This window comes from Calonectris borealis, chromosome 2 (assembly GCF_964195595.1).
Source record: "Calonectris borealis chromosome 2, bCalBor7.hap1.2, whole genome shotgun sequence".
NCBI lineage: Eukaryota > Metazoa > Chordata > Aves > Procellariiformes > Procellariidae > Calonectris > Calonectris borealis.
The window spans coordinates 146,091,289-146,116,243 of record NC_134313.1 but is presented as its reverse complement, the minus strand read 5'-3'; the positions used below and the strand labels follow the sequence as shown (position 1 = coordinate 146,116,243).

The 24,955-nt window shown below is 39.4% G+C and overlaps 1 protein-coding gene across 2 annotated transcripts in view; it reads left to right on the top strand.

Moving 5' to 3' along the window:
- The window catches only part of CDK14 (cyclin dependent kinase 14), a 330,096-nt gene that overhangs the window by 75,793 nt on the left and 229,348 nt on the right, over positions 1-24,955 (top strand). For both annotated transcript variants that reach the window (XM_075143809.1, XM_075143808.1), the window contains 2 exons: positions 10,127-10,372; positions 22,307-22,401. In XM_075143809.1, coding sequence (XP_074999910.1) covers positions 10,127-10,372; positions 22,307-22,401 — 341 coding nt within the window. The remainder of the gene's footprint in view (positions 1-10,126; positions 10,373-22,306; positions 22,402-24,955) is intronic.

Here is a 24,955-nt window from a genome sequence, read left to right as displayed (position 1 = left end):
AGTCTTTTGCTGACCCTCTCTTCTCAGGGGCAATGGAGAGTGCTCCCACCTGGGCTGAGAAGAAGTGGACAAGATCTGTGGTTATAAAAAGAAAGAGCTGCCCTACTGCTTTGTTCTCCAAAGAGACGATTCTCCAGCCAGTTGCATTTTTATTTTGAACAAAGCTGCCTATAATACTCCAGAACATTCCCAAATTGTGTTTGATAAGTAGCAAATGTCAAATTCCAGTGCTGCCAGAATCTGCAGATGACTTGTGTAGTTCTCAATTGCCATGGTACCAAGGCACGATAGAAAATAACATGCTTATAAAAGATAATGAAAACTCGTATCCAGATAGGATTTTTTCAGTGAAAATTAATGCTGGCCTTATGCTCTCAGCGATTCAGCTGTTGGGTTAGTAGTCACTTGGCTATTTATGATTTTTTCTTTATACATCTGTCAGCTAAATGCAAGTGCTAAGCCTTATTCTCTGTAATAATCAGATTATTGTGCTACCTTCCAGAGGGCTTTGGCTCTACAAATTATAGTCTATATATTCATAAGATTTCACTTAAAAAAGACGAAGTGCTTTACAAAATTAATTAGTGCCCCCAGTTTCTGCTTGTGATAGGGGCAGGATCGTATAAACAGAAAAATGGAACTGTAGAGAGGTTAAGTGACTTCCTTTCCTCAAGTCACTCGGTAATTTATGTATTTTTGCATTGTGGGTGCTAGATTTTGGGTTTCCCTATATTGGGTCCTTTCATACTACTTCTCTTGGAACAGTACAAATGGGCAATTCAGGTGTTCCGATTCTTTGGTAAGAATTTTGAATGTTCACTCTGGTATTTACCCAATCGACCACTTTTTCCCAGAATGTACACAGTGGCAATGATCTACGGAGAATAGTAGATGGATGACAATTTTTTAATATTTTATGTTAGTCCATAGGTACCGGATGACCATATGTCGTGGTTTAGCCCCAGCTGGCCACTGAGCACCACACAGCCGCTCCCTCACTCCCCCCATAATAGGATGGGGGAGAGAATCAGAAGGGTAAAAGTGAGAAAACTCATGGGTTGAGATAGGGAAAGCAAAATTTAATAGGGAAAGCAAAAGCTGCGCACGCAAGCAAAGCAAACCAAGGAATTCATTCACTACTTCCCATCGGCAGGCAGGTGTTCAGCTGTCTCCAGGAAAGCAGGGCTCCATCACGCGTAGCGGTTACTTGGGAAGACAAACACCATCACTCCAAACGTCCCCCCCTCCTTCTTCTTCCCCCAGCCTTATATGCTGAGCATGATGTCATATGGTATGGAATAGCCCATTGGCCAGCTGGGCCAGCTGTCCCAGCCACGCTCCCTTCTAGCCCCCCGCGCACCTGGTAGGGCACGGGAAGATGAAAAGTCCTTGACTAGCATAAACATTACCTAGCAACAACTAAAACATCAGTGTGTTATCAACACTATTCCCACACTACATCCAAATCACAGCACTACAGCAGTTAATAGGAAGAAAATCAACGCCATCCCAGCCGAAACTAGGACACCATAGTAAACATTTGTAGGATGTTACGTGTAGGAATTAAAAACCAGGTATAATGCATCTTCCTAAAAGACGTGATGAGCTTCAGAGTAGTATGTCTTTACATTATACAAACATTTATAGGTTTTTTTCTTCTGTGTGGTAGGACGCCTGGTCTGTCGTGCCAAAGTTGATTGTTTTTTGTTATTGAGGATATCTGTATTCATATGAATAAATTCCACTGATATGGGACGGCCCTTCTTTTACTAAGTATCCTAACAGCTGATTAATTCAGGGAACATTCATGACTTTTAAAATTCATGAACCATAAGGATTATAAATTACTTACATGTTTTAACTGATCGCTCTTGCTCTTTAAATGATATATTACTTTAAACAGTAAATGAGTTAATCCAGCAACCTTTAATTGTAAGAATCCTGTTTGTTTGGGACCTCTTAATGTTGCTGACAGTGATGAAGTAAAAAAAATCTTGCACTGAAACTGTATCACAATAACTAAATCTGATAAACCATTTCTTTTTTTTACATTAATCCCAAATGCAGATTAAGGAGTATTGCTTGAAATGATATAAGATGATTCAAAGAGACAACTTGATTTAGAAATGGTTCCATGAACGGTTATACTGATTTTTATTTATTTAATGGGGCTTATTATGGACTTTATGCGTGCAAAAAAAATACACTTCTTGTGATTTCAGTCTCTTAACTTCAGCAGTAATCTTTATGAGAAAAGTTTGGCTATTTGCAGACATTTTGTCTTGAGATATCATAAATACTGTGAAGGGGCTGTAGGAAACTGTAGCCCAGTGATCCTTACTGATGTAATGATGACTAAGCCTGTTTATCCTAGAGCAGCCTCGGGACCTTCTCAAATTGATTGTGAGACTGAGTAGGATGAGAGGAGAAAAAAGACTGTCCAAGCTGTTTTGTTCTCTGTCATTCATTGTCTTCTGATTCTGATCAGCAACTAAGAAAGCTGCAAAGTATAAACTATGTTATGCTTTTTTGTGGCTCTAAGATGAGGAATTTTGAAGTGCCCTTTTTTAATGTTTTGGGTGTGTGGTAATGGCTCTTGTTACTATAAATAAATAAAAACACACAGAGAAACACTGAAATAATGTCTAATACCAGACTGCACCAACTTTTGTGGGGCTGCTTTTTATTTTGCTTTACGTTGCCAGAATCTGTGACAGCTCAAGTAATATTGGAACTGACATGAATATTCTGATTTTCTAGATAAACCTTCCCTTCGCTATTTCTTTCAAAAGTGGAGAAGAGCTCTTCAGGCAACTGCAAAGTGGCTGTTTGTGCTGTAGGTTTTAAGCGGCAAAATGACTTCTGTCTCATCATCTCTCTTTTTGTCTTATCTTTTTAGTTGAGACTGAGTAAATAATTGTGGACAAACTTAAAAAGTGGGTTTATTTCAGTCATAAGGGTGTGGAGAATGGATGAGATACCAGTGGTTGCTCTGGTGACTACTTCATGTATTGGCATGCTGTTTGGCAGCAGAGTGTGAAACAACTTGGGGAAATAAGATTGTATATTTAACATTAGTGATCCTTATGTGAGAAATGTAATGGGCAGGATGTTCATGGAGAGGTGCTTCTGTTGGACCACACCAGGGCTGACAGGCATCTTTTCTCCAGGGCTGGGGTTGGGGACTCTTAACTACTAATACTGTTACCTCACTGAGTAGGAACAGTCATTGCTATTTTCAGATTAAATCCTTTCCCACAAAGACCCCCTGGACAGATTACGAATGCTGCTTTGGAAGTGCTTTTCCAAACAGTAACTTCAAACACAAAAAAATTAGTTTCTGTAAGACCACTCTATTCTCTGTGGAGAAGAGCAAGACTCCTTCCAAAGGGAGATTGGGTGTTGGAGTCTAGTTTAGGGTTTCCAGGACTTTCATCTTGGAACTGAAGCAGAGACTTGGGGGATGAATGTCCTACATGTAAAGTTCTCTCGTGTGAATACCATACATACCATTGCCATTGTTTTGTTTTACCTTTTTTTCATGTAGGAGATAAATATATATTTTTTTAATCATCTGTCCCTTGTCCCTGCCCTTCTGCCGCTGTTTTTGCCAACATCTGTTTTTCAACATGCTTCTCCGAGGTACTGCTGTTGGGATTCCTGCCAGGCAGCAACTTAGGTGGCAGAAAGCAGCCATACCCTCTCTCACATTTCATGTCTGCGGCCACCTAATGTGCTCAAAGTCAGAGGTGGTGAATTGGCCAGTGACTTCCTTGAGCCTTTACTATCTGATATAAGGATTGGAAGGACAGTAATCTCTGCTCAAACAATCAAAACATGACAGAGTTTTTTGGAGTATTGCCTGTTCCACTTGTAATAATCTATAGTTGTTAAATGTATTAAGTTGATTGGCCTATTTTTAAATCCTGTTTCCTATAAAGAAGATAGAAAGCATAATTGAAGATCTTGTTCCTCTGCTCCCCATAGTTGTGAGATCTGCTGGCGGAAATACCTCTTCTGAAAATGATAACTGTGATTTCATTGCACCACATTTAAAATCTAAATAGTTTCTGAAATAGTTTATACTTCTGAAAGTTATGCTTTGAATTTAGTTTGTGGTGGGAGAAGTACCAAATCATGGCAGTAGCTCCTGAAGGGGAAAAAAGTCACTTAAAGTGTTGACATACCTTAATGTTTACTTGTATGATGACGTTTGTTTAAGAAACAATAATTAAAACTGCTTAATAGCTCATGCTGTTGCTAGACAGAAGTTTCTTTAAATGGATATCACATTCCTACTGAAAAGTTCTTGCTTCCTTTTTTTCTTGGTTGCATTTTATAAAGCATAATTGTCATCTTGTGTATGACAAACCAAGATATTGCCTGTATTGTCTCTACATACATTTGCGGTAAGTACTTGTAATAGTTGAGGTGCCATTGATCACATCTTCATGTAGCACAAGTTTTAGACTGTGGCATTTACAGCATCTCAATGAGTGTCTCGGCTCCGCTGTTTTAAGTACAGTATCGTGCTGATTTACAGAGCAAGGGCAAGAAGGGGTGATGAATCATATAGACTGATGTGCTGGTTTTGGTTGGGATAGAGTTAATTTTCTTCATATGGGGCTATGTTTTGGATTTGTGCTGGAAACAGCGTTGATAATACAGGGGTGTTTTAGTTACTGCTTAGCGGTGCTTATACAGAGTCAAGGCCTTTTCTGCTTCTCACACCACCCCACCAGCGAGTAGGCTGGAGGTGCACAAGAAGTTGGGAGGGCACAAAGCTATCCCCAAAGGGATATTCCACATCATAATGACGTCATCCTCAGCATATAAAGCTGGGGGAAGAAGAAGCAAAGGGGAACGTTTGGAGTTATGGTGTTTGTCTTCCCAAGTAACCACCCGACCCTTATCCCTGAGTGAGCTGAGAGATATGCAAGAAGATTTCAACCATCATCCTCCGTACCACAGAGGCTTTAACCACTTGGCCTGTTTGATTGCAGCTCATGTTTCACATTCATGGATAACCTGTGCAATAGTGTCCATGGCCAAGTCCACCCCTCGATCACGAGCCCATCCATATGTTGCGTCTCTTCCTTGATGGCCTGAGGTGTCATGGGCCCACCAAGCTATAAATAATTCACCTGTATGTTGCCAGTCCAGATCCACCTGAGCCACTTCAATCTTAGCAGCCTGGTCCACCTGCTGGTTGTTTTGATGTTCTTCAGTGGCCCGACTCTTGGGTATGTGAGCATCTATGTGACGTACTTTTACAATCAGATTTTCTACCCGGGCAGCAATGTCTTGCCACAATGCGGCAGCCCAGATGGGCTTACCTCTGCGCTGCCAGTTGTTCTGCTTCCACTGCTGCAACCACCCCCACAGGGCATTTGCCACCATCCATGAGACAGCATAGAGATAAAGTACTGGCCATTTTTCTTGTTCAGCAATGTCCAAGGCCAGCTGGATGGCTTTCACCTCTGCAAACTAGCTCGATTCACCTTCTCCTTCAGCAGTTCCTGCGACTTGTCGTATGGGACTCCATACAGCAGCCTTCCATCTCCGATGCTTTCCCACAAGACGACAGGACCCGTCAGTGAACAGGGCATATTGCTTCTCATTCTGGCAGTTTATTATACAGTGAGGCCTCTTCAGCATGTGTTATCTTCTCCTATGACGATATTCCAAAATCTTTACTTTCTGGCCAGTCCATGATCACTTCCAAGTGATCCTGCCTGGACTGGCCCAAGGGCTACTGCATGAACTATCTCCTGTTTAATTTGTTCAAAGGCTTGTTGTTGCTCAGGGCCCCACTTGAAATTGTTGTTCTTCTGGGTCACTTGATAGAGAGGGCTTACGATCAGACTGTAATTTGGAATATGCGTTCTCCAAAAACCCACAATGCGTAAGAAAGCTTGTGTTTCCTTTTTGCTAGTTGGTGGGGACATGGCTGTCATTTTGTTGATCCATAGGGATCTGATGATGTTCATCTTGCCATTTTATTCCTAAAAACTGGATCTCCTTGACCTTACTTTGTTTTATGGCAAAACTGGCTTTCAGAAGGATTTGAATTATTCTCTACCCCTTCTCAAAAACTTCTTCTGCTGTGCTGCCCCATACAATGATGTCATCAATGTATTGCAGGTGTTCTGGAGCCTCACCCTGTTCCAGTACGGTGTGGATCAGTCCATGGCAAATGGTAGGGCTGTGTTTCCACCCCTGGGGCAGTAGTTCCAGGTGTACTGGACGCCCCTCCAAGTGAAAGCAAACTGTGGCCTGCACTCTGCCGCCAAAGGGATTGAGAAGAAGGCATTAGCAATGTCAGTTGTGGCGTACCACTTGGCTGCCTTCGACTCCAGTTCGTATTGAAGTTCTAGCATGTCCAGCACGGCAGCACTGAGCTATATGTCGTGAGCTCTTACACTTGTTTAACTTTGTTTTTTATTCTGGTAACTGTAGCTAAAGCAGATATTCAACAAAATCATCCAGTTTTGAGGCTGGACTGGCAAGAGATAGATTTCACTACTTTCTGGATTGTCATCTTCATTGGAGTGCAACAAAGGTTGTTCTGCTTATAGGGTTAGTAAAAGAATAGTCCCCACTCTGAAGAACCTATGGCTTATGTAGATAAAACAGATGAAATGCGGTAAAAAGAAAGGTTCTGTCTTACAGATGGCAAAATGGACTCGGAGGGAAGTTCTGACTAGCTCAGGGGATCACATGGAGCATCTAAAAGAGGCTGAAAATGAAGCTGCGTCCTTTGTGACAAATACTGTGCTTTAACTGGAACAAGGTCCTTGCTCTCTTACGCAAAAAGAAAGCTGGAAATAAGAGGGTAGGTTAGGCTTCTCCTGACTACCAGCAAGGAACAGTAGGCAGTGTTTTACAGGTCTAAGAGCTTCTGATGCTAAGTGTTTGTATATATCATTTGAGAGGCTGAAATTTATAAGAATCACTTCTGTTACGCAGTACAAGGGGAAAATGATACTTAAAAGTCTGAATTAGTGTAATAGAAAAATTCAAACCTGTACTGTTCCTAAAAGCAATCTGGTCATGCTGGTGAAATCTAAGATAGTTTGTATGCACAGGAAGATCTCCAAAATATGTTATGCATCAGTCTTGATCAGGACACTGTTGCTTTTTTGCATAGAATAAGTTCTACTGTTAGCTGGAGCACAGGAGTGGCAGGTCAGCGCACCTGCTGCCCGGGGGCAAAAGCAAGGCTATTGTGGTAGCTTAGCTCTTACTGATGGATCGAAACCTGAAATTACGCATGAGTTTACTGCAATCTTAAGCTGTGTAATTTTGAAGTTACAGCCAGTGCTCAGTGCTGACATTTTAGACCTGCTCCTTTCAGATTTCATAGAGCAGAGTTTCAGCACGGAGTTGGACTTGGCCTATCAACGACAGAATGTAAAACAATCGCTTAAATATTGTTTCTCTTCAGAGTTTTATAGGCAGGGTAGATGGACTGGAAATACGTACCCTTTAACAACAGCATAGGCTCAGCTCTGTTGGCTTCACAGTGCGCTGTGGTCAGTGGTCACTTGGAGAGAATATTTTATTTCTGCTAGGGAAGTATTGATGTAGGTGAGAGAGAAGTGATGAATGAAACCCCTTGCCAGCACTGGCAGAAGCGCTGCAGTTGCAGAGCAGGCAGAGGAGTGTGGGGAGCGGCCTCTGCTCTTGCACTTCTCTGTGGTCTTCAGTCTTTTCCACTGGTGATGCTGGTGTTCAGCTTGTGCGTCCACTGAGGTGTTTGACTTCTGAGGGGGGGGCTGGTTGGTGTACGTCTTGGTTTTAGTCATTTGAAGTTTGAAGTTGGCTATTAGAAGATGATTGTGGGGATTTTTATCCTACTCCAGATTCGGTCAAGTGACCTAAAGGCAAAAGTGTCTCCCTTCAATATCTAATTCCAAACTATTACTGCTTCCAGTATAGACGATCAATAGTGACAGACATCTTGCATTTTTTCTTCTTTAATGCAATGCTTACTTGGCCCATGTTAGACTAGACATGGAGACTAGAAGAAGAAACTAGAAGCGGCACTCATGGCATTATTATCTATAGTATGTTTATAGCTGTGGATTCCAAACATTTTAACTGGCTACAGGTGGCCTTTGGTAATTTGAAAGGAAGACAAGTACAGCTTTTGAACCTTTTCTCGCTAACTCCTGCCCCTGTTTTCTAGATCATAGGATTTCATAGGCTGAGAAATACTTACTGATTTATTTGCATCCATGCTGATTAAGCAAATAGTAATTTTAATAGTAATTTCAGTTTACATTATGTTAAAACATCTTTGTTGGTAGCAAGCATTGCAAGAACACGGATCTGGAGAGGACAGTGGGAAGTACGTGGGTGCATGTCTGTGCATATAAGTTGTTTCAGGGAAAAGAAACCAATTAATTTTACAAGAAGGCTAATTAAAAATTCTTTGTGCAGCAGCTCTTTATCTTTTCTCTCTGAAGTAATATATCTTTTCTCTCTTAAGTAATAGACCAAAATTACATAATTGCCTTAATTTTGGCCTGAGAGGGAATTATCATTTGGAACGAAGGGGGGCTGTTCCTTTTCTCAGTTAAAACTTGGTTAAGTTTTAGTCTTGGAGAAACCACTTTAATGAGAAGAAATGTGAACCCTTGTAAAACCTGGTTTGTAATGCTAGTAATGTCCTTCATTAGAGTTGACCTGCTGCATGATCGTTTGGCCAGATGGCATTGGGCAGGAAATGTACTTTAAATTTTTTATGTACAAAAGAAATATTTGATCTACTGTTACAATGGATGATCAAACCCACAAAACATAAAAACCACAAGGTATAGTCACTCAGTATTTCTATAAACAATTGAAATAAGTTGGATTTCAAGGCACAGAATTCCTCCAGGGAAATGGCAAAGAATAATTTATTGGAGAAGTTTGGATTGGAGACACTTTGGGTTATGGGGGAAGAGTTCCTGATTAAATGATAATGGTAAATATTTCTTTTTATTTTTTTCATGTTAACTATTTTATAACAGCAAGTTTTCAAAAATGCTTAGATTGTAGGTGCTTGAATGGAACATTATGCTTCTTTAATTATATGTATGTGCACAGTACAGTTGACAGCAAATTAACACTGTCTATCCTTAAATACTTGCAAATATCATGGAAAAAGTACGTTGTAGATTCTTTTGATTTATCTTATGATTTAAGGAGCCTCTTGGGTCTGCTTGCATCACGCTTCATAGCTTTTTCGTGTAGCCAGAAAGCTAAAATTATTTCTTTTCTTCCCAAGTAAAGTCATGTCTCTTAGAGGTGAAAACAGAAGCTGAGGCCTTAAATACAACTCCCCACCAACTGTGTGATTTTAAAAAAAAGTCTTATAAGTTGGAACGTATTAAAATTAAAACCATAAACGTACATGACTGGAGTATCTAAACTCGCTGTTCTGCTCATTTAGTTCTTTTGAACTAGCAATAGCATATTTTGGTAGCTCAAGCAGCAAGTTCCAGTCTTCGGGGCTTGGCAGAGTCATACTTCACGGTAACAAAGAATTGAACTTCTGCGCTTTAGTGTGCCGTTAAGCTGCAGTCTCACGTTTCAGTGCCTGGGAATTGATTTACTGATTTGATTTTCTGAGACATATGGTGATAATAATAATAACACTGTATAAGCATTATTTAAAAATACAATAATACACTGGCATTGGCTCTTTGGCAGGCCAGCACCAAAGTGCACACACAAACTACCATCATTTATTTAAGTTTAGTCTCATCCAATTTTAAAAAAATGGAAATCAATACTGTTTGCAGATATCGGTGGCTAGATTGGAGAAAGAATGAAGTGGCATTGTTGCTAAGAACACATTGTACGAGAAAACACAAATGTATGAATTTTATGTATGTTCCTCTTTTGTCTTTCTTTGTCAGGATCTTTTAGTACAGTATACAAAGACAGGCTTTTTATTATTATGACTGTGGTGTGTGTGCCCTATGTAAAATGCATGTGTTGTTTGCAATTTTAATGTAGAAATAGAATATGAATGCTTATGATGCTGGTTTTTTTTGATGCTGGCTGAGGTATGGATTGACACAGACTTTAAGCCTGTTAAGAGTCAATGAATGGTTTTTTTTTTTCCTTTCAGATATGTGTCACAAAGATGTCTACACGGAACTGCCAGGGAATGGATTCAGTGATCAAACCTCTGGATACAATTCCTGAGGATAAAAAAGTCCGGGTTCAGAGGACGCAGAGTAGTTTTGATCCATTTGAGAAACCAACTAATCAAGTGAAGAGGGTTCATTCAGAGAACAACGCTTGCATTAACTTCAAAACTTCATCTGCAGGGAAGGAATCGCCTAAAGTCAGGCGGCACTCCAGCCCCAGCTCTGTAAGTCCACAGTCCTGACACCTGCGTGTGTACCAAATGGTGAAATTAATAACACCAAATAAATGCTTTCTTGCTTAAGAAGGAATTGGCTACTTGGAAACAAAACAAAAACCTCATGGTTGCTGTTAAGGATGTTTCCCATGTATATTTGTAGTGTTATGTATAAAATAGAATAAGAAAATAAACCTGAAAAATAATGTATTTTGAAATTCATCTCAGATATTAGCTAGGGTATCTTATGGGATTTCTAAGCATTTTTCTCTCCTGAGCCTGGTATGGCATTACAGCTGCCATAATGTTTATGTTGCAAATTTTGCAGAGGGTTGCTTATTCGTGAAGAGGAATTCTTTCCCATGAAGTTTAGGAAACCACATGAATTGCCTTTTTGATTTTTAGATTTAGGTTGTAGAGAAACAAATCAGATTTGACAGATTTTGTTTACATTTTAAAATTCTCTTTTTAAAAAAGTAGTAAAAATAACATTTTTTTCCATGTCAGAAACTGTGTGTGTGTGAGAGAGAGAGAAGAGAGAGAAACAACTGAGAAGGGTTTGGCAATACATTATCATTGTTGTTTTATTCTCAAGTATTTTTAAAGAAACTAGATAAATAAAATGTCATACCTTTCACGAATAATGCCCAGAACAGATTTCCCCCCCAAGGACCCTCAAAATTACTGAAAAACTATTTCTGTTATGCTTTGGTGAGAAAAATCCATAATAATGTGACCTTTGAGTTGAAGACTACAGATCTAAGCAGAATGGATGTAACACTTCAAATCTTAGTTGGTGTGAAATAATTTAAAAGGTTGATTGCTCCCTTTCCCCCCTTTCCCCCCTTTCCCCCCTTTCCCCCCTTTCCCCCCTTTCCCCCCTTTCCCCCCTTTCCCCCCTTTCCCCCCTTTCCCCCCTTTCCCCCCTTTCCCCCCTTTCCCCCCTTTCCCCCCTTTCCCCCCTTTCCCCCCTTTCCCCCCTTTCCCCCCTTTCCCCCCTTTCCCCCCTTTCCCCCCTTTCCCCCCTTTCCCCCCTTTCCCCCCTTTCCCCCCTTCCCCCCCTTTCCCCCCTTTCCCCCCTTTCCCCCCTCCGACATCTTCTGTCCTCCCTACGGGAGTCTGACTGAATTTTGTCAGACTTCTAAGAAGAAATGACAGAGATTCATTTTTTTGTAGATGAGCTTTGTTTAACCCATGTGAATTTAACGGATAAGATGTCATGCCTCCAGGGGACTGTCCTTTTTAGAAAAAGTTACATTTTAAAATGTAACCATCTGTAGCAAAAAGAAATTTGCTTTTTCATCATTGCCTGGCATTATATAGCTGCTGCCAAAGATGTCTCCGACGTGTTCCAGATGAGTCCATAACAAGGAGCTCTTACCATAAAACTTTTACAATCATTAAGGATGGATGGAGTGGTTTGCAACTGTGTTTACTTGTGCATGATGCCTGATTATTGTTTGGCACCACAACTGTCAACTTAAATGACTTTCTTTCCTTAAGTTTTTTTGTGGTATTAACATCTCTGCTGTTCTTATCTTGTTCCTCTTAGAAACTATTACTAATTTTTGTTAATGCTTTATGTACTTCTTTACTATTAAAACTGAAGGGTTTTACTTGCTTTGCTTCTGGAATTTTGAAGCAGACTTTTTTTGAAACTGTGTTGTTGGCATCTTGTTCTTTTCGAGAGGGCTGGTACTCTACTGTGTCCATGCAATCTCCTATGATCCCAGTATTTTCTTATGTAAATGAAGTTAATGCTTCCTCTTCTAGTATGCTGCTAGTTACAGCTCTAGCTAAACATACACTTTTAGTAATCTTCTCCTATGCTGACTCCCATAGACTTGCTGGGGACATCTCATGTGTTAAAGTAGGTGCATTAGAATTTTCTGAAATACAATTCTCATTTCTCAACTTCCCGTAATTCTCCCTGATTTTTATAGCTCTGTTTGGTGAACTCAGTTCTTCCTTCTGCTTGGAGGCATGTAGTAATTTTTGACTCTTCCTCACAAGGAGTGATCTGAAGAGCACCTGGCAAGGAATAGGTTGTGGAATAATGTCAGCATTCATGTCAATGAAGAGGGAAGAGCAGAACTTCACAGCAAAAGGTGGTGTTAATCCTCTGCTGATCACAGGTCACACTTGGTCCTGCCTGGCAGACCTAAGTTCAGACGTCCAAGGCAGAGATACGATCAAGCCGCCCCCCTTCCCCCAGAGCCTGAATACATTGCCTCAGGCAGGAGATGTTCTGATGCACATTTCATTGAGCATATGTCTGTGTAGTTAGTTGCAGGAATTTGTCATTCTCTGGTTTTGAATTACATTTGAATTGACGAAGGGTTTTGGGTTTCATTTTTTTTTCCAGTCCTGATGTTGTATAGCAGATGCCCTTGCTTCTTCCTCTTCTGATCATTACTTCTTTTTCTTCCATGTCAGAGGACCGCTACATATTGTCCCTTATTGAGTTATAACTTGATTCTCTGGAAATTCATGTGCTGTATAGATTATACCAGTCTGAACGGGCATTTCAGTTTCTGTAAATGTTCTTGAGCATGCTATGCCCTCTGGGTCATACTGGCTACAGTTGTGTAGTTGTGTTTCAGTTTTGGCTCTGCTTTCTGTATTTATTTTAAGATACTCTGATAGATGTATGCTACCTTCAATTTGCACTTTCTATGCTTGATTAATAGAGGAACTGAATTAGAGATAGGCTTCTATTTAGTCTCTTCCCTTTCATCGTTTAAAGTCCTCTGTAGCCATCAGGTGGGGAAGTGTCTTACAGAAGGTACATGGCTGAGGCTTGCAGTCTCCGTATCACTGCTTCTGCTCAGGTGAAAGGCTTTTATTTGTCTCAGAAATAACATTTTTCAAGATGCGACCTGAAGGAGCTTGTTTATAATGCCCTGGGGCATTAGCTTCTGATTTCATTAGTTTCAGAAGCTTTAGCAGCTCTCTGGCAGGTATCAACTTCAGTGTTTGGTGAAGATCACCAAATAATACTCCACAGGTGGCATGATACCCATTTTGTGTTTTCCTTATCTTCGAAATGCTCTGCACCTTGTGATGAGAAAGATGACACACACACAGTTTTGGGGAAGCTGGAACTCCGTGTTCCTGCCCACAGATTGTCACTTGGAAAATAAATAATTTGCTCTTGAACATGAAGTAATTTTCTGCAGTTAATCTCACACCTCATTGCAACCTGGTAGAAATCCCGTGGTGATAATTAGTGCAGTAGCATACAGACAGAAGTTAGCACATTATTTTTTTCTTCTTATAAGACAAACAATTTTTACACTTAGAGTCTTTTCACCTGACATTTACATACTCATTATGTAAAACAGTCATTGCATTACATTTTCTTCCCCCCTTCTTTTAAACATAAGAAAACATCTATGAGTGTGATTTCCAAACTGTTTAAGCTGATTGAAATTGGATGTTATTACGGAATGAAATTTCCAGCAGAACAGACTTATCCTTTTATAACATCAGAATAATGGATAATATTCACCTTGGAAGTAGTGAAGTAGGTGTTTGCCTACCTGTGCATCACCTGTCGGCCACTGTTAGAATAAGGAAGCTTGGCTTGGCAAAACCTTTGCTCTGATCCAGCCCAACACAATATATATGTGTATATATACATGTATGTATATTATATACATGTAGCTATAGTTGTGTATGCTTATCTATCTATCTGTCTATATCTGTCTTTCTAAAAATCTTTTGCCGAGTCTTTTGCCTACCAAGGGAAGAAACTTGCATTTCTTTTCTTCCTAACTGAAGAAACAGTAAAACTACAAAACAAACTGGACAAAAGAAAAAAAGCACAACTCAAAAAAACCCACATGCCACTTCTTCCAAAATAACACTAAAGTCAGATTTTTGTCTAAAAGTTAGGCATCATTTCTGTCTGCCTAAACACTTGGTGTGCCGTTCTCGCCTGTTTTCCTCTTCAGGTGTATGCAACCTTCTCCAGTTTTAGGAACCTATTAATTGCTAGGGTAACTGCATCCTTCCTGGTCGATACTTTTTATTGAGATAAGGTAATTTCAGAGTTCAATGTAGAGAGCGGATTTTTCTTTTCTGGCACAAGGGAAGCATTAATAATCGTTAACCTGGAGGATACTCTCTAGATGATAAGGCAGATAAAACATGGCAGTTGGTCCAGCTCCTGTGCTTTAATAGCCTGGAGAACAAGTAAATAGCTTTAAAAACTGTATCCAGCCCTTTCGCAAAGAGCTCTATGGTCACTCCTGCTCAGGTTGCTCTTAATTTATGGCTGCGTGTTAAAGGGTTAGAAAGAGACCAGCAATAGGACGGGATCAGATATTGGTACAGCTCAGATTATTGCTCGATTTGGATTCTTGAACATCTTTGTATCCCTTTGTATCCCTTGAAAATTGCCGTAGAAAACAGTCCAACTTGCAAGGTTTAAAAAATAAAGAAAAAAGTGGGATCAAATTGACCTATTATTGTCCCCTTAAGAAAGGGGACTAATTACTGTGAAACTTGCATATGGTTCTGTAAAAGAAGCTTTACCATTGTGTCAAAGATGACAAAATATAGGTTGGTTAAAAAAAAATATCTTCAGTTCTTGTGATTTAATCTCCGTTAGGCCTCTTGGCCTACCTTTTACTTTCAAGTTTTTCTAACAATGGATTTATTCAGAATCATAGAATCACAGAATAATTTGGGTTGGAAGGGACCTTTAAAGGTCATCTAGTCCAACCCCCCTGCCGTGGGCAGGGACATCTTCAACTAGATCAGGTTGCTCAGAGCCCCGTCCAACCTGACCTTGAATGTTTCCAGGGATGGGGCATCTACCACCTCTCTGGGCAACCTGTTCCAGTGTTTCACCACCTTCATCGTAAAAAATTTCTTTCTTATATCTAGTCTAAATCTACCCTCTTTTAGTTTAAAACCATTCCCCCCTTGTCCTGTCGCAACAGTTTGCTAAAAAGTTTGCTGCCATCGTTCTTATAAGCCCCCTTTAAGTACCGATAGGCAGCAATAAGGTCGCCCCGAAGCCTTCTCTTCTCCAGGCTGAATAACCCCAACTCTCTCAGCCTTTCTTCATAGGAAAGGCGTTCCACCCCCCTGATCATTTTTGTGGCCCTCCTCTGGACCCGGCTCAACAGGTCCATGTCTTTCTTGTGCTGAGGGCTCCAGCTTTTGAACTTCAGCCTCCAGGCCTCCATTTCTTTGGGGGCATATAACAAAACAGATCTATAGTTTTGATTTTCAATAATTTACAGTGGTACTGTGAAGATAGTATTTTTCCCTTGTGGATAATTTTATATTGAAGTTTAATATCCTGCAGTTTAAAAAAAAAAAGGTCTATTTAAAACAGGCTCAGGAGTGTGCCAGTTAAGTGTGACATTCACAAGCTGTTTTGCAGTTATGAAAACTGCATGAGAACATAACCCACACAGCTTCTATAAGAACAGTCAGGTGATTTTCAGTGTAGTTTTCCTTTAAAGCTTTCTTTACTACATAGATTTTGAAAATTTCCAAGAAAGAGAGGTATTCACATGGCAATGTAGTGCAAGGACTCATACTGCAAGATGTTGGATTAAACCTGTTATCCCTCCTACAGTCTATATCAATGAGATGGCTATTTGAAATGACCTGCTCAGAAAAGACAGTTTCCTCTCATTTTTTTTTCTCTCTGTTATTTTTAATACTCTCACATCAGTTTGAAATACTAGCTGCTTCTTTCTGTATTCAACATTTTGGCATACTCTTTCTATCCTTGTTACTATGATCTGTATTTCCTTAGCCAGAGGGAAAAAAATACCTAATCTTGGTTAGTGTAAGCTGTGCTGCTAAAGATGCTCACTCCCCGTGCTCAGTGGTGCTCTTAGACTAATCTTGCACTGGGAAAAATGTAGGCTAATAATAAGAAAACTACCTTAATGGAAACTATTTTCAAGGAAAGTTGTCCTGGTTTCGGCTGGGATAGAGTTAAATTTCTTCCTAGTGCTGTGTTTTGGATTTAGTAAAGAAGAATGTTGATAACACACTGATGTTTTCAGTTGTTGCTAAGTACCCTGCTAGTCAAGGACATTCAGCTTAAGAAAAAAAAACACCAAACAAACAAAAAAACCAAAACAAAACAAGCGTTGGGAGGGAGCACAGCCAGGACAGCTAGCCCAGCTGGCCAACGGGGTATTCCATACCATGTGATGTCATGCTCAGTATATGAATGGTAGGCATGTTCCAGGAAGTAGCAATCACTACTTGGTTATCCGTCAGCGCAGGTGGTGAGCAATTGCATTGTGCATCACTTATTTTGTATATTCTATCATCATCATTATTATTTTCCCTTTTCTGTTCTATTAAACTGTCTTTATCTCAACCCATGAGTTTTTCTCACTCTTACCCTTCCAATTCTCTTCCCATCCCACTGGGTGGGGGGGAGTGAGCGAGCAGCTGCCTGCCAGGTTAAACCACAACAAAAGCAGAGCATAAAGACAAAAAAGTAAAACTCCCGGTGGATTTCCTGAAGGGAAAGACACGCACCATTCTGTGCTCCAGTTGCCAATGTCCTCCTGGGGATAACATGATTCACTACAACCTGTACTGACTTTCACAGTGGCTTGGCACTATGTTCAATTCTTCAGAGGCATGAGGACCTTTACTCCCTTCTGTCTTAGTAATTCATCTATCTCTCCCATTTTGAGTTCTCTGGAAGATTTCTCTGTAGCATGAAAATTCTCTTTTCAGAGATTTTCCAGTGGTACCAGTTTCTTGCTGACTGGTTGTTTACTGCCTATTTAACTTTTTGCCCATTAAATAGTTCAATCTTGGTCACACATGCACCTGCATTTTATTTTTTTCTTAGCTTTGAAAGTTCTTTTTTTTTTGTAGCAAATACAAAGCTCTAACACTGAGCAACAGGCTTCTTTACACCTAAGTAGTCCCACTGATGTTCAATATATACAAGTCTGTGTGGCCATAGCGGGGAGATCTCCCTTTGGCTTATATCCAACAAATTATGACAAAATTTTCATAGAAAAGATTTGAAGATTTAATTAATGAAACAAAAAATTTACACATTCAGTAGATAACCAGTTTTCAGTTTTCATGGCAAAGATTGTCCTTTTATCACTGTCACATTATGTCGTGACATATTTTGGTCGACAGCCGGCTGAACATGAGCCGGCAGTGTGCCCAGGTGGCCAGGAAGGCCAGTTCTGGCCTGTATTAGGAATAGTGTGGCCAGCAGGACTAGGGAGGTGATCGTGCCCCTGTACTCAGCACTGGTGAGGCCGCACCTCGAATCCTGTGTTCAGTTTTGGGCCCCTCACTGCACGAAGGACATTGAGGTGCTGGAGCGTGTCCAGAGAAGGGCAATGAAGCTGGTGAAGGGCCTGGAGCACAAGTCTTATGAGGAGCGGCTGAGGGAACTGGGGTTGTTTAGTCTGGAGAAGAGGAGGCTGAAGGGAGACCTTATCGTGCTCTACAACTACCTGAAAGGAGATTGTAGTGAGGTGGGGGTTGGTCTCTTCTCCCAAGTAACCAGTGATAGGACGAGAGGAAATGGCCTCAAGTTGCACCAAGGGAAGTTTAGATTGGACATTAGAAAAAATTTCTTCACTGAAAGGGTTGTTAAGCCTTGGAACAGGCTGCGCAGGGAAGTGGTTGAGTCACCATCCCTGGAAGTATTTAAAAGACGTGTAGATGAGGCGCTTAGGGACATGGTTTAGTGGTGGACTTGGCAGTGTTAGGTTTACAGTTGGACTCTATGATCTTATAGGTCTTTTCCAACCTTAATGATTCTATGACTCTTATGTTGGTGTTTTGGAGGGTTAAAAAGCAGTAAGGAAGCAGTTAGTTAAAAAGGAGTAAGAAGAAAGGAAAATTAATAGTGGTAAAAGTATTGTAATGTTAGATCTTCAAAAAGTAGCTTTGAACAAACATTTATCAAAATACGTGCATTCAGCTAAAATTAGCTGAAATTCAGCTAAAATTAGTACTCTTTTCTGTTGAGAAATCTTGTCTGGGTCAAATTGGAGGATTGCACACCTTTCTAAAATATAGGGGAACTTCTTGAGAGTTTGCTGCTTCTGAGATATGTCAGTGGCTGACGTGCTCTGGGTATGTCTCACTTGCTATGTGTATTTCAGTCAACCACATCCTAGGCAGAATATGGGACTCTTGTGACTCAACAAACACAAATCTCTGTGTACATGTATTCCCATATATTTTACTGCAAGAAATCAAATACTTGAAAAAGAAGAAATTATACTTAAAGGTGAATTTTCTATATTTGATTTTAATAGTAGCATTTGTTAAAAAAAAAAATTGGTGTAACAAGCCATATTTTTTTAACAGAAATGGTTGAAAAGGATAAACTAATGTGGAGAAATCTGAATAACAAAATTCATGGCCATGAAGGTGAAAAAATAACTGTATGAAAGGGTGAGTGCAATAATAAAGTAGATTGAAATGGTTATAATTTTCAGCAGTCTCATGGAACTTCAAATTATTTAGATTCTTTCCATAGCCCTTTATTTAAATCCCTTTAAGCTTAAAACTTAAGTTTTGGAAAGTTTCATATTTTTGCATTATCTCAGTTAGTCTTCGCCTCCCTTATAATCCAGAAATAAAAGGAAAGGTAAGAAGTGTCTGAATTTCTTATCTTTATAAGCAATTTGTAATTGTAAGTTTGAATTAATGTGTGAGGCTTTATTTAAAAAAAAAATTTTGAGAAAATGTTGGGGAAATCATAAATTTGTTCCTTAATTTTCTACAGTAATTTTATGTGCTGAGTGAGATCTGTCTTGGTGTTTCATTAAGAAATGTAATGCAAATTAGTTTGCAAAGTCTTCTGCTGCCTCAGAATTTATTTAAATTTTTTTTGGTAAAATCCTCTGAAATGGTTTTCTACACCAGATACTTCAAAAATTGTAAGCCTTTTAAGATTACAAATGCAAGGAAAAATAATATCCATTTTCACAAAGGGAATTCTAATAGTGTGAGAACATGGGCAATCCCATCTAATGATCCAGTTGGAATAGAGCTGAGGTCTGAGCAGCGGTGCTGTTACCAGGAAAGAGGGGATATCAGCCACGTGGTTTTACTGCATATGGGACAGGCGGTGGCTAACGATTTGGGTTTCTGGTTGTTTTCTGGTTGTTTCTGGTCAGCTGTTACCTAGCATGAGCAGGCACTGGGCAAGTGATTTGGGCTGCCTGGGGAGGGTGGCAGGTCAGCCTTCCTGCTGCAGAGCTGAGCCCTGGGGCGCTGCGTGGGGTTGCCCCTGAGGGCAAAACTGCTGGTCGAGACCAGCGCCTCTTTTGTACCATCAGGAGTGAGCTCTCCTCCCGGTCCCACCAATGTGAGCTTTTAGTGCATTGCCCGTTCTCAGTGAGGATGCAGCAGTTTCCAGGAGGAGAATGAGTCAAAAGGCATGACCTGAAATCCGTGCTTCTGGGAGCTGGAGTACAGAGAAATGAGCTTGAAGTTGTAGGAATAATTACTGTTGATGATTTACTGTGTGGTAATGGATTAAAGGTATCGTGTTTCCTATGAAGATCTTAAGGCATTACAAGTTGTTGTGACCTTTATATTATGGTTTCCAGCGGTATAAAATAAAAGTAAATCTCAGTGTGAAAATAGGAATGGGTGTGAAACACATGTATAAACTTTGTCCTTTTTCTTCCTCGCCCTATGAGGAAACCAACAGCGAACCATTCACTGTTAACTGGGGCAGCATTTCCACTCGTAACAAAGCTTCTCACTGTGTGTTCACTGCAGCCTGCAATTTGGGAAATACTTTGCTATCCCTCTTCATTATATGGGAGACACTTAAACATCTAAACACTTTTTTTCTGTAGTTTTGTAGTGTTGCATTAGTCCATAATTGGATACTTAAATGAAAAAGCTACTTGAATAAATATTTTACTCACCTCTATTAGTGACATCTGTAATAAAACTTTGATTAAAAATAATAAAAATTTTGTTTCTAACGAGGCAGAATGCCTTTTTAAGCACAGATTGGGAGCTAAGGATATTACTGCCTTATCTATAATGAAGTGGTCCAAATAATGTAACAAGAAAGAGATCTGAGGGTTCCCATGTGACATATTTTCCGCAGTCTATTCATATTTAGGAAGTGGATAGCAAAATAGTAGGTCGTTCTGTGTATTGGAGGGAGATGAAAAGGCTGAATTTTGCAAACATACATGTGTATATACTGATATCATTCAATAGAAAGCTGGGATGTTAGTCTCAAAAAAGGGATATATATCTCAAATTGCTAGAATTATGGCTTAGAACAAATGTAGAATTGTTGAGTAACGAGAATTTTTGTATTTTCTAGCTAATGGTTAATTGGGTGTAGTAGAGAGGTGTGAGGTACCAAGTCACCTTACCTGGGATGCTCTTGTCTCTTTAAATAGAGGTAATTTTTAGGCTCAGTTGATTTAAAACTTTCAACCATGGTTTCAAAGGAATTTACACGCAGATGTGTCCTCCACTGTAATGTTTTTCTCCCTTCAAAAAACCTGAAACTTGAGTACTTTTTGTAAATCGGGTGTAAAATCCTAAATGTGAGTGTATACTGTGTGCAGCTGCGCGTGGCTTAGAGTCTCTCAGTTGAATTCAACTCTAAATACGCTGGATTTGCTTGGCTGCTTTTCTTTGTACCGTTACAACCACAGTACTAACATATCAGGCCCTGCATTTGATTTGAGCATCAGTGCTGACCCTCCAAAATTTCTGCCCTATACTCTTTTGCTTGGTTTAGGTACAGGACATCTGAGCACTGCAGTCTGAAATATAAATAGATAATGCTAGGGGTAGCTGGAGGGCAGTTTTTTGCAGTGTCCTTCTGGTCTTGGAGGGAAAATAAAAAGCCCTTTCCTTCCAGACAACTGGAAAATGGGGAAATTTGGGAAAATGGGATATACTTCAAAAAACTCAAACATTTTCCAAGAATTTCGTTGGAAAGTTGTGTGCAAAAATGCTTATCTTCCAAGTACTTCTTTTTGTAAAAGTTAGATATTATATTGCATCATTTGGAATAGCATTGTTTCATAGAATAAAAATCTGGAAGCATAATTTATGCAATACTATTCTTCATAATACGTTTCTCTCTCTGATTTTTTTTAATATCATCTTTCCAAATGAATCATTTTCATGTCAGGTGAATTTCTGTTTTTGCAGCGTTGTGGCGTACTCTGTTAGGAGTGTGTAAAAGTGGGGCCAGTACCAGTCTGTCGCAAAGGCCAGCTGAGCTATCTGGCCCTGTGAGCAAGAATCAGCGCTTAGCTTGGTTCAATTTTAGACCTCTCACTTAGGCTGCAGATATTAAGGCTACAGGATTTTATTCAACTATGCTGCATACACCTGCTATTAAAAGTACAGTGTAATTATAACCATAAGCCAAAGACTGTAAATATAATTCAGAAACAAGGTACTCTCTTTAAATGTGCTTTCCTATAGTATTTTGACCGCTATCTGAACAATGGTTGATGTACTGGGGTGGGCTTTAGTCTGAAAAATAAAAAAATAATTAAGCAGCTCTTTTAATCTGATTTTTTTTAGTGCAGATTAAGACTGTTGCTTAGATCTCTTAACAAAGATAAGCTGGTTTAGTTGTTAATGATCTTTTTCCCTGTATGAAGTGATTTATGTGAAAAATAAAACAGAAATGTCTCTTTGATTAAGAACACAATCCTTTTGATAGTTCCAGTGATATAAGTATATGGTTGATATCGGCAACCACCATCTGGGGTGTTGAATGATGTTTGTTTGGGTATCCTATTATACTATTTCATTAGCTCTGCTATTAATTTTTTTTTTTATTGTTGGCTGCTGAAAACATGCAGGTCTATGAGTTTTGATAATGACGTTTGCTCTCTGAAGGCTGAATCAAAGCAGTTAATTTTGTGGGTGCAATACATGCTGAAAGGTCATCTTTTTTGTTTTGTTTAGCCTACAAGCCCCAAGTTTGGAAAAGCAGACTCATATGAGAAACTGGAAAAACTAGGGGAAGGATCCTATGCTACAGTATACAAAGGGAAAAGCAAGTAAGTGGTGTTTGTTTTTTTATTTAATTTTGTGTGTCAATGAAGATAAGCAGAAGGTATTAACTGATGTTGCTGCACTTGTACATAGATCCCTATGAATGAATGCAGACTGCTACTGACTGCCATGTGCTCTAGTGAAAGAGGCTGAGACCGTATTGCATAGGTAACATGACCCTCACATCAGAACAAGATGAGATCCCATCTTGTTAATCTGATGTTTTGTTTGTACTTTAATGTTGTATTACTTTCTCAATATCCATACCAAATTAAATGTAAGATATTTAATTTTTAGGGGTGAGAGCACAATATACTGTCAAGTAGATTCCTCTGATGTTCTGAGAGCAACGCTGAATATATGCAATGAGTGTATTAGTCTTTTATCATTAAAAAGCTTGAATAAAATAACATGAAGGGAATGAATGGAATTTTTGACTACTGTAAGTTCAGTTTGTTTACAATCGTTGCAACTACTCCACCTCAAAATAATCTACTATATACATGTCAAATATTTATTGTTTTCAGCCACTTTAAGGTTATTTGTTGCAACTTTTATATCCCCAATGCTCTAAGTGCTTCTATATTGTATAAAATAACTCAGTAAACACACTTAAAATATACTTCTTGAGCTAATGCTTCAGTTGAGATTTATCTTTCATTAAGCAGAGTGTCTTGTGCAAGTTCATATATTTAACCGTTTTCATAATCAAATTTTCAATAATAGTAAAGCAGTTCTGAGAGGGGGATTGGGTACATGCAATATCTTTATTTAAAAACTTTGTCCAGTGAACGATAGATGAAGCAACTTACCATTCTCAGCAGAGAGAATATCATGACAGTCATGGGACGGAATAACTACCGAAACAAGGAAATGCATGTTAACATTTTCCAGGGTCATTAAGTTCGGTAGGTACTGAAGATTATTTTTTTCACTGAGTATTTGTAATAAATCAGAATGAGGGGTGTCCTCATCTCTCAGTAGCTTTGAGATTGATGAGCATAATGACAGCTGATATGAATAAAGGCATGTTCTAAATGTAAAAGAAGTATTTACACATCTGCCATGCTGGTGCATGTATCGTCTTTCACTGGCAGCTTTCTTCAAGAAAATGCAGTTACATTGTATTGTTAATGATTCAGTTACACATCACCATAAATTCCAGACATTATACATATGTAAGCTTTTTATTGGGGTCTACAAACTATAAGAAAACCTTATAGATTTCAGCTTGTGCCTTATTACTAAAACCCTTTAAAAATCACAGCATGCATCTGGTGATAGTTATCCCATATGCCTTGGCTTTCAATAAGATTGAATTAAGGCAACAGGGTTGCTAGATGTCCCGTCAATCAGTGGAACAGACTGAAAGTCAATAACAAAGCAAAGCGCTTCGCTGGAGCTATTTCATTCAGAGGTGATTTGTAAACGTGTTATGAAACATAGATTGGTTAGAAATATTCATTTGTTTTAGTAGAGCTGACTGCAGATCTGTAAGAAATACTTCAATGATTTTAATGGTAGTTGAATAATAAATTGAAATTACTGGGCTGTCTGCATTCTCCCTTATAAATAGCAAGCTCTGAATAAGTAGTGTGAATGATAACAATTACATATAACTTTATTTTGCTGCTTCATAACATCTTTTGCAAGGTCTTTAAAATCTGTTTTGAAAAAAATGTGTGCAGCTAGAGTGTGGGTAAGAATGCATATGCATATGTTACAGTAATATTCATTCACCTGCTTAATTTTGTTTGGCTTACTTTTTTTCCCTGCTGAGAATTGAATAATTCCCGTATTACACAGCACTGTCCAGATTCAGCACCTCCAGTCCAGACTTCTGTTTCTTGAAGTAGAGAAACAGCTGAACTACTTCACAGTGGGAGGAGGTTATTCCTTAAGGACAGGGGAACACTACAGGGGCTATCTGCTATTTTTAAAGGAGTTGTTGGTTGAGGTAATGTGGCCCTGTTACCTCTTCTGTCCCCATGAGAAACTGGGTAATCTCTGGCCTAGATGATATCCCCAAAGAAGAGAGAGCATCGCTGCTATGACATAGTATTGGGGAAGACAGATGGACTGGGGAGCGAATGGATGGGCCAACGTTGGCTCCGGCCATTCCATGAGAGCCTAACTTTGCTGCTGCTTTTTTGGCAGATTGGCTCTGACTGTTTATAGCTTTATCTAAGATGATACAGGAATAGATACGGAAATTTTTTTCTAGCACCTGATGTAGGTACGTAGGGTGAGACTCTGATGTGCATCACTGTGTTCCCCTGGGTACAGGCTCAGTGGGAAGAAAAATGAGCAAAACGGGTCAAAAGAGGACTGTTTGTTTTGGCATGTGCCCAGTTTTGACTGCTGAAGGATTAAGCCCTCATGGCACACTGCAGAACGCAGGCATGATGTGTATTTGAAAAAGCTGGTAATACTTGTGCAACAAGTGCATTTTGGTCAAAATATTTGAGAATCCCTAATTTTCAACCAACTCTAATGCTTGGCTTTCTCATTTTGCCAAAATGTTTCTGAGATGTGTCCTTAACTGTAGTGGAAGATGGA